Source organism: Parasteatoda tepidariorum, chromosome 10 (genome assembly GCF_043381705.1).
Source record: "Parasteatoda tepidariorum isolate YZ-2023 chromosome 10, CAS_Ptep_4.0, whole genome shotgun sequence".
Classification (NCBI taxonomy): Eukaryota; Metazoa; Arthropoda; class Arachnida; order Araneae; family Theridiidae; genus Parasteatoda; species Parasteatoda tepidariorum.
The window spans coordinates 58,823,484-58,840,836 of record NC_092213.1 but is presented as its reverse complement, the minus strand read 5'-3'; the positions used below and the strand labels follow the sequence as shown (position 1 = coordinate 58,840,836).

General features: G+C 27.0%; 1 protein-coding gene across 1 annotated transcript in view; it reads right to left on the bottom strand.

Moving 5' to 3' along the window:
- LOC107436131 (urease accessory protein UreG) overlaps positions 1 to 2,555 on the bottom strand; it is a 19,915-nt gene extending 17,360 nt beyond the window's left edge. The window contains exon 1 of the mRNA XM_071186831.1: positions 2,306 to 2,555. Within this exon, the coding sequence (XP_071042932.1) occupies positions 2,306 to 2,360 (55 nt within the window). The 5' untranslated portion in view covers positions 2,361 to 2,555. The remainder of the gene's footprint in view (positions 1 to 2,305) is intronic.
- Positions 2,556 to 17,353: the final 14,798 nt, after the last annotated feature.

The window sequence follows — 17,353 nt, the reverse complement described above, 5'->3', positions numbered from 1 at the left end:
TATATATATATATATATCTTATGTGGCACCATAAACTCTATCGGATAGCAACATAATTATTATACTGATTTTGTTAGGGTATCTTAAGTAATAATTTAAGTTGTGTTGAATAGTTAGCTATACTTGAAGTATTCATTTAATAATTTTGTATTTTTATAGAGGCAAAAACTTAGTTGCAAAGTAGTTATTTAGATTTATTTTTTAACCTTTCACAAAGCGGTGTAGAAATTTTTAACATAAACGGTTCTATGGTACCACATACTGTCATACGAATTCTTGGTGGCGGAACTTGCCTTTTTTGAGCAATAGCATGCATGTATATATAAAACGATACTCAAGTTATGGCTTGAGAGATGCTTAAGTACGAAGTATTAGGGGGATCAGATAGTAATATTGCTTCGACCCATTAAATATTCGTTGATCTTAAAAACCAATTCATTTTTTTTCAATCCATTTCTATTTATTTTCGTTCTGGCATTGAAAGGTTGTTGCTAACGAAGGTCAATACATTATTGATTAAAAATAAGATCTTGATGAAAAATATCAAATGCACCGAAACAACATTACTTTCCGGTCCCCCTAATGTTAGGATGAGTTTTCTATCTTATCTTACAACAGAGACGGAAATAATTTTTTTATTTCTGTTGCTTACTTTGCTAAAATGCCCCAAATTCATACTTACGGTGATTTGTGTGATTTAATAGCTGCCGCACAGATTTTAAATATTAATAAAATCCATTACATAAAGAACTTTGAGAATTTCGCGGACATCTCTTGAAAAAAGCAAAAATTACAATCAAAGTACTTCCGCCGCGGCAACAATTAGACGTTGAAAAAATTTGGTTAATATATTGTTTAAAACTAATTGAACTAATAGAATTTGAAGAGGGGTTGAAGAATTAGAGTATTTAAATAATTTCAATAATTCTATTAAAATTATTTAAATAATCAGTTGTAGTAATATTTAAATAATTTGTAATATTTAAATAATTAGTTTTATAATAATATTTAAATAATTAGTTGTGCTGTACAATCCGCTTGGTCACCATTAAAGTTTATATGTTGTGCAAGAAAATTTTGAAAGTTGACCATCAAGCTGGATGCCAAATGCTACTAGTATCAATATGCGATACCATTTCCATCCAAAAGTAAGTTTTTTTTTAAAGTTTTCCTCTTCTGTCTCATCTGCAATTTACTTATATTAAATAAAAAGTTTGATTCTTTGAGTCCGTGTTAATATATTAAACTACTTCTTTGTGTTAATATACTGAAAGTCTTTATACGTGTTGATTGTTTTTACTTTATATATTTATGCTATTTTTAAATTTTTTTGTCAAAATGGCTATTAAGAAAAGTTAGATCATTTGTACCAAATCAAAAATTTTGACAGTTACCTTTGTCATAAAAGAAAAACAAAATGCGGCTCAATAAGAAAAAAATTAAAAATTTCACATAATAATGAGACCGAGAAACAAACAAAAACATCAGTAGTAGAATTTTTTTCTTAGAGATTTCAGTCAGTCATTATTTAACAGTCCACATTTGTAACTTTTTATCCATAAATAAATATTTCCTATTTCTTGAGACAAAACTTTTCCTTAAGCATTTAATTATTGATGAATAGGCTTTGATAACTCTTTTAATTTAATTAAGAAGTTAGTTAAACCTCCTTCATAGTTAAACTTCACACTATTTTTACACTCTTAAAAGAAGTATGAATAAAGAGTGTAGTTTGTTTTTTAAATAAGTAATAATAGAAACAAATGGCTAACATCATAAGCTATCAATTAATATTAATATAGATATTTTATTACGTTAATATTTAAAAAATATTTTTGCAATAAGCAGTTTAAATCTTGCATGTTTCCACTTTAACTTTCCTAATAATTGTATGAATAAAACTAGCAAGCCTTATCGTTGCAAAACCACTTAAAATTTTCTGGTATTCGGGGAACAATTGATATTTTCGGTACATTTTAAAAAGAAGTCATTTAATCTAACAAATTTAATATAAATTTGATCAATTGATTAAAGTAAAGTTTATGATCTGTTAAAATAAAGTACAGATCAAAAATGTATATGTATATTAATCAGCACATTAATTCACGAGGTATACTTTTATTCACTTAAATATGGTATTATATGATTAATGTGATAAAAGAAATATCACATTAAAAATCGGTATCCAAAAACAAATTACAGAGAATACAGCGTGATAAAACAAATAATACTTTCTATATTTTCTAGTTAAAGGCATTTTTTTCGAACGATAGTATTGATAATACAAATCAAAAGTTTAACTAACCTTCAAGAAAAACGCAATTTCCCCCAGAGTTTTCATCTTTCTTTGACGAATTCATTCTCCTAAACTGTATTTTAAACTCTCAATTTATTAAAGCGAGTAGTAACCCAAATCTTTTCAAAGCCAGAAAATGTTTGGTACTGGAAAGTTGACAGATATATGCACATTAGTTCAATAACCTTGAATTTGCTGACCAGAGGTCTTTACTGTACTGTGATAAGATTTTATTATCTCCTGACCTTCAACTTATCTGATTTGCCGATAATATTCTCCAAATTATTTTATTCTATTTATTTTACAAAATATAAAACTGAAGTAATCTGATCATTGAGATACATTTCTAAAAATATACTAATAGTGTGTTAAGAATCACTAAAATTGCATGCACTGTCTTAAAACTTATTCTACTAAAAAATTCTTAATTTTTCAATTATATTAATTTTTAAAAATTGCACTTTTGTAGAGAGGAATTTGCGGGAAAATATTGATATGGTAAAGATTATTAATTGCGTTAAAAGGAATTTTTTGCTTTGTTTTTTGTTGTTTATGATTATTTTTACTGTTAATTCAAAATACTTCATTCGGAAGAGTGTTAAATTATTTCTAAGGCGTTCTAAGAGAAAAAATATGGTCAAAACTACCAAAATATGGTAAAATTTACCGTGAATCACCGAAAAGCTCGGCAAATTTTACCGAAACGCCTTAATAATAATTTTGTTAATTGTAGTTTTATAACATGTGATAAAATTTGGAAATTTTATCATGAAACCGTAGAAAAAGTCATTAAAACCATTTATTCTATTAAATTTACTTTTCAGTTTTGTATTTTTTTACTTAATGTGATAAGAACTATAATTTTAAAAACCAGAATTTCTGATAAACCGTTACCATATGAACGAAAAAAGTTACCAAACGAATTATTTAAATATAGTAAACTTTGTTTTTATTAACCAGAACTATGGTTTTTCTTCCTTGAAATGACATTACCACTCAGTACATTAATTTTACCAAAATAGTTTTCGACGTGTAGTTGACTCAGGAGAGTTATAGATAAAAATAATACTAGTGTTGTCATCAGGTTCCCAAAAAATGGAATCATAGTTGTCCCTCAGTCGCATGAATAGAAAAAAAAAACTGACATAAAGTTTAAAAAAATTAATAAATAAAACAAAAACTAACCTAAAATTATTAAAAAAAAATGTTTTTGGTTATAATTGTTTTTTGATACCAATAGAACAATATGTAATCGCGAAACGAATTTTTTTTTTTTTCCATTTTAATAATAGGCTAAACTTAATCTTTTCTATTAAAGCGAACAATATTATTTTATGTATATAGACGAAAGGGAAAGGAAACGTTAACATTTCTTGAATTCTTAACATCAGTATTAACTTCTGGCAAAAGAAAATAAATGTTACCTCTTTAAAATATTACATATGCCGAATGCAAACTAAAAAATTAAAAAATTGCATTTTACTTGCTCATGTCTACTTTTTTGAAACCCAAGTATTTCAAGTTTTTTTTCTTCTTTTTTTTTCTTTTTAAAACTTTGCTGAATTTAAAAATTTTTGTTATTTTAGATATCATTCTTTTTTTTATTTTTTTTTTCTTCCAAAATCGGTAGTCCGCATGACCAAGAAAGGTAGTGACCACTAGCTAGGACTTCAAGCAAGTTTTTTTTTAAATCTGACTACTAGGTGTCAAAAGATACAATACTCTTCCCAATTTATAGTTGTCCAGTATATCAGCATTATCATATTTTGTCAATTTGACCCAATAACAAAAATGTATGATATCAAATCTCTAAGTTTATTTCGATTTTTGCCAAAATAGCAGGAGTTCAGAATATATACGTCACGGGCAATGTAAATAATTGGGTATTGTTTATAATGCCCGGGCAATTTAAAAAGTGCCCAAAAGGATATGACAAAATGATAAATTATGTTGCAATTATTACATTGCCCGGTCATTATGTATAATGCTAAAAGTCAAGTGGGCAATTTGTGTCACACACAGCCACAGGGTGTCTTGGGATATTCATCAACTTTTAGATGCACCTCGATAATTTTTGTTTTAATTTTTTCCCGCACATGCGCTGTATAAAGCAACTACTTCAATTACTCTTATCTGGCGCAGTTTTTATTATTTATTTTTTTTAATTTTAAAGCAATAATCTCGGTATCAGTTTAAAATTGATTCAAACGCTTTGTTTAATTTTTTTTAAATATTTAAGCTATAGCAAAAGTGGCACTAGACCTAGTATATATTTCGGACATTTACCAAAGGTCTAGTCATACTAGGTCTGGTTAAGTGCCATTGCCAGACCATTAAGTGCCATTACATTGATGTTTTTTTAAGGTCCAGTGCCACTGCCCGGTATACATTTCCCCGGTATACCCTACACTGATGTTTTTTAAGGTTCAGTACTACTGCCCGGTATACATTTGCCCGGTATACCCTACACTGGTGTTTTTTAAGGTCAAGTGCCACTGCCCGGTATACATTTGCCCGATATACCCTACACTGATGTATTCTTAAGGTCAAGTGCCACTGCCCGGTTTACATTTGCCCGGTATATCCTACACTGATGTTTTTTAAGGTCAAGTGCCACTGCCCGATATACATTTGCCCGGTATACCCTACATTGATATTTCTTTGAAGTCAAGTGCCATTGCCCGGTATATATTTGCCCGATACTCCAAACACTGATGTTTGTTCTAATCTATCGTCAGTAAGTATTAAAATATCGAATAAATGTAATTATATCCACGAATAAATTAGTATCAAATTGGATGTAATAAATATTTCGAACATTCACCAAAGCGACTAATTTGATTGTCAACATTCTCCGGTGAACATTGGCCAGCCAGAATCACACCACACGCACGTGGTTGTCCCATTGTTGTCAATTAATCAAAGTGCCCAAAGAAATAATAGCGGTATTTATAATGACCGGGCAATGTGAGAAATTATCGTAAAGTAATTCAAATTTATCAAATTGCCCAATTTTAATGGTCATTATTCATAATAACTAAGCATTATGAATACTGACCTAAATAATTACATTGTCCGTAACATATATAATTTGATAGCCGGTAATCTACGCAAAAATTAACTGTTATCTTCCATCTGCTAATGAATTTCGTTGCCCTTTTCATCTTGGATGCGTTTAACCCATGGAATTTTCCAAATATATTGATGTGGATCTCTGTTCCAAAAGTTTGAAAGTATTGTAAATCAAACAATGCTCAAAAAGAGAGAAAAAGCTTTTTAATAAAAAATTTATTTAATCCCTATTTAATATATATTATTTTATAAATATAAGCAATTTAAACGAAATATTTAATTTTGAATTAGCACAGATTACTTGCACGGTTAAAGCCCTAATTTCGTATTAAATTCTCCTCCTATGGACGTAACCAAGGAATAATTATGGTAGTTCGAATATTCCTCGATGGCAAAATGATACTCATAAGTTTTTCTCCAATAAAGAAGAATACCTACTACAAAACAGTTTTTAATTTTTTTTAAACATTATATTTGAATGAAACATATTTTAAAGCGTTGCTTTTTTAAACCAGAAATTAAACACAAGTTAAAATTTATGTATTTTATTATTAAACAACTTTGAAGATTTTTGAATTAGATTGAACCTAGAGTTAAATGGCAAGAGTGTTGTATGCGGCTATACTACACAAAACTAATGTTCAACATCTTAAAAAATTTTAACACAAAAGAACAAAATTATTTCTGATAAAAACCATGAATGATCTAAAGATATATGAAGGAATAAAAACAAGGGGGAAAAGAAAAAATTACTAATAAATTCTAGTGGAATTACAAACACATTCAAGTATTAAATTTTTAAAAAAATAGTAAATAATTAAAAAAGTTTTAAAAAAATTAGACAGAATAAGTTAAAGTAAGAAAATATTTCAGGCATAAAATATTCAATTCAAACTTTAATAAATAGTAAAAAAAAAGTTGAGCACAAAATACAAATTAATTTAAAAAAAAAGAAGTTTGCATTTTATACTTTTCGAAATAATTAAAAACTATGTTTAAACAATATTAAGAGCTATATGTATATATAACTGTCTATTTCAACACTACTTCTAGTGAAGACCTAAGTTCTGTATCCGGTGGCAGCTTGAAGTTCACCCAGCTTCAGACCGATGGATAAATGCTTTCTGTCTGGAAAGTAAAGGCGGCCGATGAACAATACGGACCTTACTGCCACTATCAGACTGTTAGTTCAGAAGTTTTATTTTATTTTATTTTATGTTATTTTATTTTATTTTAGTTTTAATTTTTAATTTTTAATTTTTAATTTTTAATTTTTAATGTTTATTATTTTTATTTTTTATTTTTATTTTCAAATTTTTAAATTTTAAATTTTTTTTTCATTTTTTGAATTTTTAAAATTTTTTAAAAATTTTTTGATTTTTTTAATTTTCTTTAATATTTATTTTTATACTTTATTTTGTTTTATTTTATTTTATTTTATTTTATAACCGACGTTGAACAGCTGAATCGATTCTGAGTTTACGATTCTGAGTAATTTTGAACTCAACAAAGAAAACAAGGGAACTCCTGGACCAGTCTTCGTGGAGGGCTTTTTGATGAAACTAATTCGTATTTGCGTTACACGGAGAAAAAAATCACGAAAACCTCTCACTCTTAGCCCAACGGTAAGAAAATTCTTACCCATGATCCGTCCCCACTGAGGATATTTTACGTCAGCACTGCAGTCTTTGAGAGACGGGAGCACTGCTGGGATTCAAACCTAGATCACCTCATAAGAAATAAACGCACTATCCCCTGAGCCACCATGACTTAACCACCACCTTGTTCTCCATGACCCACTTGCTATCAAAGCAGCTGCTGCAAGAGTGCTTTACTTATCTTTCATCTTAGAAACCCATAAATGAGGATGTTAACAACCTATGAGAAGTTTAGCTATGGAAACCAGTGACCCGTGAGATGCTATGTTTAACTAAACATGGAAGGTTCGCAAATCTCATATTTTTCATATTTAAACACTTATATATCTCATGAGCACAGGGCAGGTAATCATATATTTGTTTCTCTATATCAGACATTTTCAACCAAAATCAGCGAAAAATTACGCCTGACATTTTTTATTTTGAAAATATTTTTCCTTTACTTTCGATATTAATCAGTTTTTTTTTCATTCATTTATTTATTTATTTTATTTTATTTATTTATTTTCATTTATTTTTTTTATTTTTTTTACGGAATGCCTATATAGAAAAATTCAACCACCATACAAAATAAAGACTTTTGAGAAATGGCACAACATAATAAAAATAAGGAAAACTCCTGAAAATATCAAGAAGGCAATGGAACAAATACATGAGTAATAAATAATTGAGTAGCATAGAATTATGAATAATTGAGTAATAAAGAATTATGAGTAATAGAAGAAATTGTAATGAAGAAGAAATTGTATAACAGATTTGCCTGTTGCAGCATTTTCAATAGTGGCAACTTCTTAGAATATGTGGCCACTTTTCAAAAATTAAAAGCTTTAAACAATGAAATAAATTGTTTTTATGATTAATCTCTGGCCTTTCTTTTAAAGCATTTCCCAAAATATGAAAAGCGTTACACAGTTCCTTTCGTAAATGTAGAAATAATTTTAGTAAAAAAAGTGTGAAATAAAGTAATTTTGAGAATCTTTTAAAATATTTCGATTCATAATAATTCTATATTTATTGAAAATAACAATAATAATAAAAAAAATGAAGATGGGGTGTATTTTCAACAAAAAAATTAGCGATCAAAGGGTGATACGCAAATAATTTTTTAATCACTATTTATCATATTTAGTTGCCCAGTGGCCGGTAGCGGCCTTTAATTTTGTCCTTTCTTATAAGTCATCAAATAATATCAACTTGGAAAATTCATTGTATAAAAATAAAATCAAAAACAATTTTTTATAGAAAGAGTGTCAAACCTCTAATGTTTTTACTAGATATAAATTTGAACCTTCCTTGAAAAAAAAGTCTGCCTACGTGTTTAAAAGCGAACCTGGGAAACATTTTATAAATAAGACAGTGTAGTTTATTTAAGTGCACGTTTCTATAAATTCTCTTATTCAGCAGTCCAATTAGTTAACTATCTTCGTACTCATTTCTTCAAGTTTCAAAAATTTCTGATAAAAGATAAAATTTTAAATTATTAAACAAAGGGGAAATCTTAAATTGATAAATAAGAAAATTACCAAATTTTAACAATGCACTGTATTAACAATGAAAATATTTTATATTTTCCGTAAAAAAATAAATAAATAAATAAATTAAATAAAATAAAATAAATAAAAAAAAACAATAGAAGCAAATTTTTATATGCAACATGCTTTTACAATAAATTGAATAATCTGGTTTCACAGTTTAAATCTCTTATGAGAAATGTCCTGTGAATCTCACTGTTATAACAAAGAAAGAAAAATTATGTATGTTTAAAAATACTTTTAGTGATAATTTATCTGCACAAAAAAAAGCGAGACTGTTTAAAAATATTTTCCTTTGATAACCAAAACAAAGAGATTCACAACATTCTTCTTTCCGAAAAAAAAGAAGAAAATGAAAGTAAAATAAAAAGACAACAATGATAACAAAACAGAAACTAATTATCATTCAAATCATGCGGTCATCCATCAAAGAATCAGCCCCGCTGTCAAATTGCCTGTTGCCATATTTGAAATAGAAAATAGTTCTATTTATGAAATAAATTGTTAGTCGAATAGTATCATAGTTTCCTTATTTCTTTATGAGATTTTATAACTTTGGGTGATTTATTATTTTCTATCAATACTTTTAATGAATTTATATTAACGAATATATTGTTTTTTAACGCACTGATAATTTTATTTAATAAATTAGTGGCAGACGAATGGAAGATCATGTGTGTGAACTGGACGCCATCTTGTGTGTGTATGTTTTCCTGCATGTCATAAAATAAGATTTTGTTTGTATTTCGAAAATCAAATTAATGACACCCAATTGCTCAATGTGTTTAAGGGGTCAATCAACATCCGATTTCGCATCTATTAAGTTAAAAAGAATGAAAAATGTGGCTCCAAAAATATGTCATTTAAATTTAAAGGTAAGATAATCACTTTAGTGGACGAGCTGTCTGCAGGGAAATTTTCAATTGATTTTTTTTAACTTTATTTGTGTTTAATGATAGAAAAAGATCTTAAAAATGACTGACTCATTAACAATTTTTAATCAGCATGTATTAAATGTTCATCTTAATCTAATGCAGATTTGCAAGTGATATTTATGTATGAATATAAAAACAGCTTTGTGAAGTAAACACAATGGGACCCCTGACATTTAATTATACTCTGACAGCTACAACTCTTGGTTATCTATGTTTTCTTTTTAGATAATGTTAATTAAAAAGAACTTGTGTCTGCTTATTAATAAAATATATCGTAATGACGATAATGCGGAAATAAAAATTCAGTGATCTACGAGCGGAAGTGGATATGGTTGAACAAGCAAACATATTTATCTCTCAAAAATTAAATAGATATCATTTTTGCATGCAAATTCAATCATCTGCCATATGTAATAACATTTGGGGCTGGAAATTATTTTATAAAAGCATTATGGTAAACAGTTTTTTCCCCTTTAGGTTATGCTTAATAAGTGCATTAATCTTTCAATTACCTTTCACTTGATGATTATATTTTTACTGTTTGAACATATATTGTTACAAAATAAATTATATTTTGCCTTTGGTGAAAATTCATTTTAGTTTTAGTAAAACTAATAGTTGTATAGATTCAGTACTTAGGTACATGAATATTAAGTACATGTAAAAAAAAATAAGAATATCCTTTCTCACTTTCATGCATAAATGATAAATTCCTATTGTTTATTTAATTTTTTGGAACAAGCGGCAATATTTAGTACTGGTGTAAACTTAAATACTGATTTTACTATCTGCAAATATTGCTTTATTCACATGCAGTAATTAACATGACATACCATATTTTGCCAACTCAGTTTCTTGTTCATTAATGCTACAAACTGATAATTAAATAATTGTTATATTTTAATTATCTGGTTAATTTGACTTTTTTTTTCTCCTTAGAAATGTAAGTGTTAGCATAATGTATAAACATATTTTTGGAAAAATATTTTGCCCTTATTTATATTTTTGTTTTACTTGCATGTTTGAAAACCAGATTTTTATTTTTATTTTATACAAAAATTGTTCGGATATATTTCTGTTAATGCTTGTAGTAGAATATTTTAAGAATAAAAGTCTATTGCAGCTGTGGCATCTTAGTTTATAAGTGAATTCTGTCACTTAGAAGAAAAGAATAAAAAAAAATACCCTATAGAGGATTATTATTCTTTTTGTTTCTACAACTTTTCTTTCTCGAAGGAAAGTACAAAAAATAAAATGTCAATGCAAATGTAGATGTGTTGCCCAGCACTTCTTCACCAGAGTATAACCAGGTTTGGCAAGTTTTTGACACATGACGGTTTATACCATGGTTTTTACCGTCATGTCAAAAACCCATAGTTTTGGTAAAACTTCATTTTTGGGCAATAAAATTAGTAAAAAAGTTGTTAAAAGATATTTAAGAACAGATTCTTGCATTTTCCCAACATGATTATATCAAAACAGATTTGAAGTAAAATATTAGGATACTTAACAAAATTTTCAACATTTCCAAGCATCATTTTGTTTGTCATATTACATTACTGAAAAATTTCAAGTCATTCTTGACTTAGAGTTTGTTAGTAGTTACAAGTTTTGAAAGTTTTGTTTAGCTTATTTCTAATATTTAAGAAATGCCAAATTTTAAATTCTTCTTTTTAGTTCTTGAATTTATTAATAGTTCCAAGCTTTTTTGTTTGTTTGTTTATTTCTAACAATTAAGAAGTGCAAAATTTTGAATCCCTTGCAAATCAAGTTATAATGATAAAAGCAAGTATCACTATTTTCAATAAGTATGTTACAATATTTCTGCATGAATGTATATCCTTCTATAAGAATACATGTATATAGTTGCAAAATCAATAGCAATCATTTACTACATTCATTTATAAAGGCAATTATGTGAAAATAATATATTGTCCGCTATATGCCATAAATTAAAGAAAACAGTAGGTTTTTGACAGTTTTTACCACTGTCATGTCAAAAACCAGTTTTTGACGGCAAAAACCCAACCCTGAGTATAACATATCCAGTGGTGCCTCTGCACTGAATATTTGAATGAAGAAGAAATAAAGAAATGCACTTATACTTTATATTTCATTGTTATGTATATATATTGCTTTATGCAGGAGACGTTCAATATAACGACCCCTATGGTCTTTACTAAAACAATCGTTATAAGATGAGGTTTCTATATCGTAATCACATAAAAATAAGTGCAAATATTTACTAATATTTCATGAAAACTGTCCCTATTTTGGCAAAAAACATGCTATATACTTAAATTAGAATTATGAAGTTGACTATTTATGAATTTGACCACTGATGATTTTGAAGTCAACCAGATTACTAACATTTCAAACTTATTATTTTTAAGTTTGTCACATGGTATCATTTTTAAAATAAAAATTGAAATTTTAGAAATAATAATTTTTAACTTATTAAACTAAATTTTTAATATGCTATAGGCTCCTAAATAATGGGCTATATTACTTGAAATTTTTAACCATGGTAAATGAATTTTTAATAAGTACAGTTTTTTTTTTTTTTTTTGAAAAATTCATACTAATGATAAAAATTTTTATAAATAATAATTAAGGTAAACTATCAAAACAGGTTATGTTGCATAAATGTGTCGAAATATTTCCCATTTTGATTTATAAAAATCGCAAGATGCACTTCACTTGATATTTTACAGCTGACACCAAAATACATCATTAAATGTACTGTGCCATTAAGATTTAACAAAATAAAATTATTTTTTTCTGTTTAAAGCAAGATTCTAAGTATCATTTTAGTCTATTTTGGATTTTGACACCTGACATATATGTAAAAATGTATAAATATGTCTGACTTAGACTTAAGGGTACTTTTTGGAACTATTTTAAGTTTAGATTCTATAAAATGAAATTCATTATTTAAATTTTACATTGAATAAGATTTCACAACTTTAATTCAATGTAGCATGACAGTATAAAAACATTAATTAGATTTGGCTTAAATTTGAACAGTGTAAGTTACTAATGTATATGTAGTTTTTATTAATTTTACTTGGTGTTTGTTTTTCATTGAAGGATAAATGTTTATTGTTTCTTATTATCTTGTCAATTTGTAAAAAATAATAAACCAAATGCAAAGCAGACTAGAATAATGTACATCCTATTCAATTATTTGGTAAATGGGATGAGAATTTGAAGTAGTTATCGAACCTGTAATTGGAAAATGAAACTGTGTTGAGGAAGAGAGGTTTAAAAAAACTATTATGGAATTAATTTTTAATTATTTTTCATAAATTTGGCATATTCTTCAAGGCAAAAACCGGTGGCGTATGCTCTTTCTTTACCCCCACTAGCTACGTCACTAAATACAAGTAACCGGTATATTGATTAATATCGTCTGCTTTGATGTATCAAATACAATTATTGTAAAAACTGTATGAAACAATAATTTAATTTCATGCGGCTGATTAATTTGACTTCAAAAATATTACTTCACGTGTACAAAAAAAGCTCCTTGTTTTTTTTTTTTTTTTNTTTTTTTTTGCCGAAAGTTTTTTTTATAGACCGATTTAAAACGAAAAGAAATTCTCCTTACAGTAACATATTTTTCAGCAGATTTTTTTTTTTTAATTGCATTTAAAAATTTTAACTCTTTTGCATTTCTTTCTATTTTTTTTAATTTTTTTTATTCGATTGCGGCTGATTAATTTGACTTCAAAAATATTACTTCACGTGTACAAAAAAAGCTCCTTGTTTTTTTTTTTTTTTTTGCCGAAAATTTTTTTTTATAGACCGATTTAAAACGAAAAGAAATTCTCCTTACAGTAACATATTTTTCAGCAGATTTTTTTTTTTTTCAATTGCATTTAAAAATTTTAACTCTTTTGCATTTCTTTCTATTTTTTTTTTATTTTTTTTATTCGAGAATTTTTTAAATGATTCGATTTTAGGTATTATTGCTTAAATGTGAGTTGTATTTACACTGTTGTTAATATATTGTGCGCAATTTAGTGATTTTTCAACTAACTTTTATGAGATGGAATATCTTATAAAACACATTGCCACTTATATATGTTAATAGGAAATAGAAGACAATTTATATTTTAAGAAACTAATGGTTATAACATTAAATAATAATGGAAAAAATAATGTTTATAACATTAAGATAAAAAATTAGAGTAATTTTCAGTATCATCGTCACCAATGCCTCGACAGCCTTGGCCTTCTTAAAAAGTTATTTTCAGGCTAACTTTTTTTTGGCTATTGTTTTCCAATTTTTAGTTTTTAAGACCAAAAGGTCTTGCTCTAGGCCAGTGTTTCCCAAAGTGTGGTACGCGTACCCCCAGGGGTACGGGAACAGTTTAGCGGGGGTACGCGTTCTTGTGCAAATTATCTTGCTACAGACGAAAATTTCAATTTTTTAAAAAAAAACAAAGCTAGAAATGAAAATCTACGATTACGTATTTTTCAATTGGCTAGTTTTTGCAGAATTAACAGTTAATAATTAGTTGTTTCAACAGCCAGTTGTGATTTTTAACTTTAGTGTAATTTTTTTATAGTAAAAAATACATTAATTTTTTTATTAGTGATACACAGCGTTACGAAAAATTTAGAAGGGGTACACAAAAGTCAAAAGTTTGGGAAACACTGCTCTAGGCCATCTATCCATCTCAATTCAGCCTTCCTCTTTTTCATGTGTCAACTGGTCTGGCATTGAAAACTCTTTTTGTGGTACGTTTCAGTATTTAAAATTGTTAATATTAATTTTACTTGAAGAATTTACGTCTGGCACCAAAGTAAAGAATTTTAATGTAATTATACATCATATTTTACAAGTTAAAAACTGCATACAATTCTTTATACAAATGTCAGATTTAAATTTCAGTCAAGTTTACCTTTAAATTACAATTTCTCAGAGTTAATGCAATTAGTAAATGAGTAATAATTTTTTTCTTTGGTGCAATTTGCGTCAACAATAATCAGTTTAATCCACTTAATATGAACTTTTTATCAATCTTAATAAAAACTAATTGGTTTTCGATAAGTTATGATGTACTTAATATTTATATAAAAGTTTGATGATTTTAAACTTATATTTTATAAAATAATTTTTAATAGAAATTAATGCTAATTTTTTATGCCTGACACCATGGAATTGCCCTAATATGCATTTTTTATATGTTAATGGAGTAAAAGTATTATTTAATATTGTGCATAACCTTTAGTCAGTCATTCAGCACTTTTTCAAAATTTTGGAATTCACAAAAATGTCTTTAATTAGAGCACTTAGTTCTTCTTGAATTACATCACAATTTTTAATTATTGTAAACAGAGTGTGTTGGCAATTTGTGTTATTCTTTTATTCTCTTCCTATGAGAAAAAATTTATGCCTTTAGCATATAGTATTACAATGTTCAGGATCAATCTGTCCTAGATGCATTTAAAAAATTTTCCTTCAACTTCAGAAATTGTTCTCAAATTTACTAAAAAAAAAAAAATTTAAACATTTAAATGAATTAAATCTCTTTTGAAAACATAGCTTTATTTCCTGTACAATAATTAAATATTTTTAATTATGTTTTCACGTCAAGTGTATTATGCAATGTAATTCAAGCAGAAAATCTCTTCTTTATATTCCTTTAATATTACTTAGAATATTTTCTTTAAGCTGCTGAATAAAGCCAATGTTGTTCACACTGTATTTGGTGCGTAGTTTTATCAATTATCTACTGTTCACGTTTTTTTTTTTTTTTTGGATTAATATTGAATTTTTTGAGCGTCTTATCAAAATTTATAAAAATAACTTCACCTGTACCCTTTAAAAATTATTAGTTCGATTACGTAACTCTAATAACAATTATGTTAACATTATTATTTTGAATACGTCAAGCTCTTCTTTTGATATATTACCTGATTTATATCAAGCAAACTCTGCTGCGTGTGCGTTACGCTTACATCTTTATTTTCGTCTAAAGCAATTGGTCATATGTTTACTGATAAATCATTATCTGAATCAAATCGTTTTGCAATTACAAAAAAAAAAAAAAAAAAAAGCATTTCTTATTCTGTACCTCATTCTTTGATCATTGTATTAAAATTATAATTAATGACAACTCATTTATAGATTTCTTAATTAACTCTTTTTAACTATAAATAAAGTTAGTACTACATTATAGAAACTTGTTTCAGGAACTCTTCTACTGAAAAAGGTTGCTCGTTGCGATTACTGCAATAAGCTTCTTTAAACTCGAAGCAACAATGTTGTTTTTTAGAATCATGAATCTTTTTTAGATTGCTGACTTGAGAATTTTGTTTTTGTTTTAGTAAAAAATATTCTCTCTTTTCTTAGAAAAGAAAATTAATAGCATTTTTTTTTTAAAGTCTTTATACATTGCTTACTTGTGAAGTAACTTTTTCGTTGTAAATTATACAGCCAGGACTTTTACCCATTTTGTTTTAATCTCACCAAACTTTTTCATTCTCTCTGATATGATCTTGAACATGAAATAGTATAATTTGTTATTTTTTTACAACTTACACAGCATAATATGGAGCTGCAAGAAATATGTCGATCATGGCCCACATCCACTTTTTTTTAATCAAAATTTGACATTTAAAATTTGTATGGTCAGGTGGGATGAAATTGCTATAAGTTTTTAAAAAGGAATTATTTATTCCTTTTAAATTGAGATAATTTGTTTCAATATTTTTAAAGAAATTTACAGGGATTGCATCAAGCGTTTTTATTTTAGTTTTAAAAACTAATAACAAATTTAATGTTTACTACTATCTGTGCATGACCAACTTTTACTGTATATTAATTTAAGGTGTTAATAAACTATCTTCGAAAGTCATTGAAACTGACAAAATCTATTAATGTTAATTCAACCTGTCAGAGTGACATCTAAAGAGTTGATCTGCCTATAAATTTAAGAATAAATTTTAAAATTCAATTTACTTTGAATTATTTTCTAAGGTAGATATATGGTTAGGATTAACTAAGTATTGTATGATAAGGATATTTTTTTTATTGTGTTAACTTTAAAAAGTATCTAATGCTCTACATTTTATATTAAAATAATTTACTTGTTTGATTGTATCCCTAAATAATAATTTTAACACTGAAAATATTTCTTCTAAATTTTATTTTTTAAAGTGAAGAATGATAGTAGGAAGCATCAATAAAACAGACATAGTAAAGAATTAAAAAAACTACTAATATGGTATAATGTGCAACATAGTGATCATATTTGAAGACATAGATGAGTTTTCATGCAAGTTTCTACTTTCATATGGCAGTTTTTTCATGAAAAACAAAAGAATTTTTTTTTTCCAATAAAAACTAAATTTATAAAAATCTGCATTTTGGTCATTTACTAAATATTAAATTTACCTTTTCATCATTTGAGCTACAAATTACTACTTTTTGAACTCATGCTCCCTGCGTTTACCCCCCACTTTTGATACCTTCATGTAGGCTTCCTTTGCTCTGTTATGCAATTAATATTTTTTCTTCTGCTTTTGCAATAATGTACTGTGTTGTAATTCATTAGTATGAGGCTTTAATTTTTTTATCATGTTCATTAAATGATTTTTGAGGTGTTCTACTTTAATAGTAATGTACATCCAAAACTCTGTATGCTGCTACTAATGCAGTGGCGTAGCGAGGGGGGGGGCATCATGCCCCGGGCGCTACTCACAAAGGGGCGCCAAATGGTCCGCAAAACAAAAAATTGCTGGATAATTTTTTTTTATTATAATTGATTTCTGGAAAATATATTTTAAATTAGTGCCAGTGTAATATAATAAATGTTAATTCATAAATATTATTCATAATATTTAATT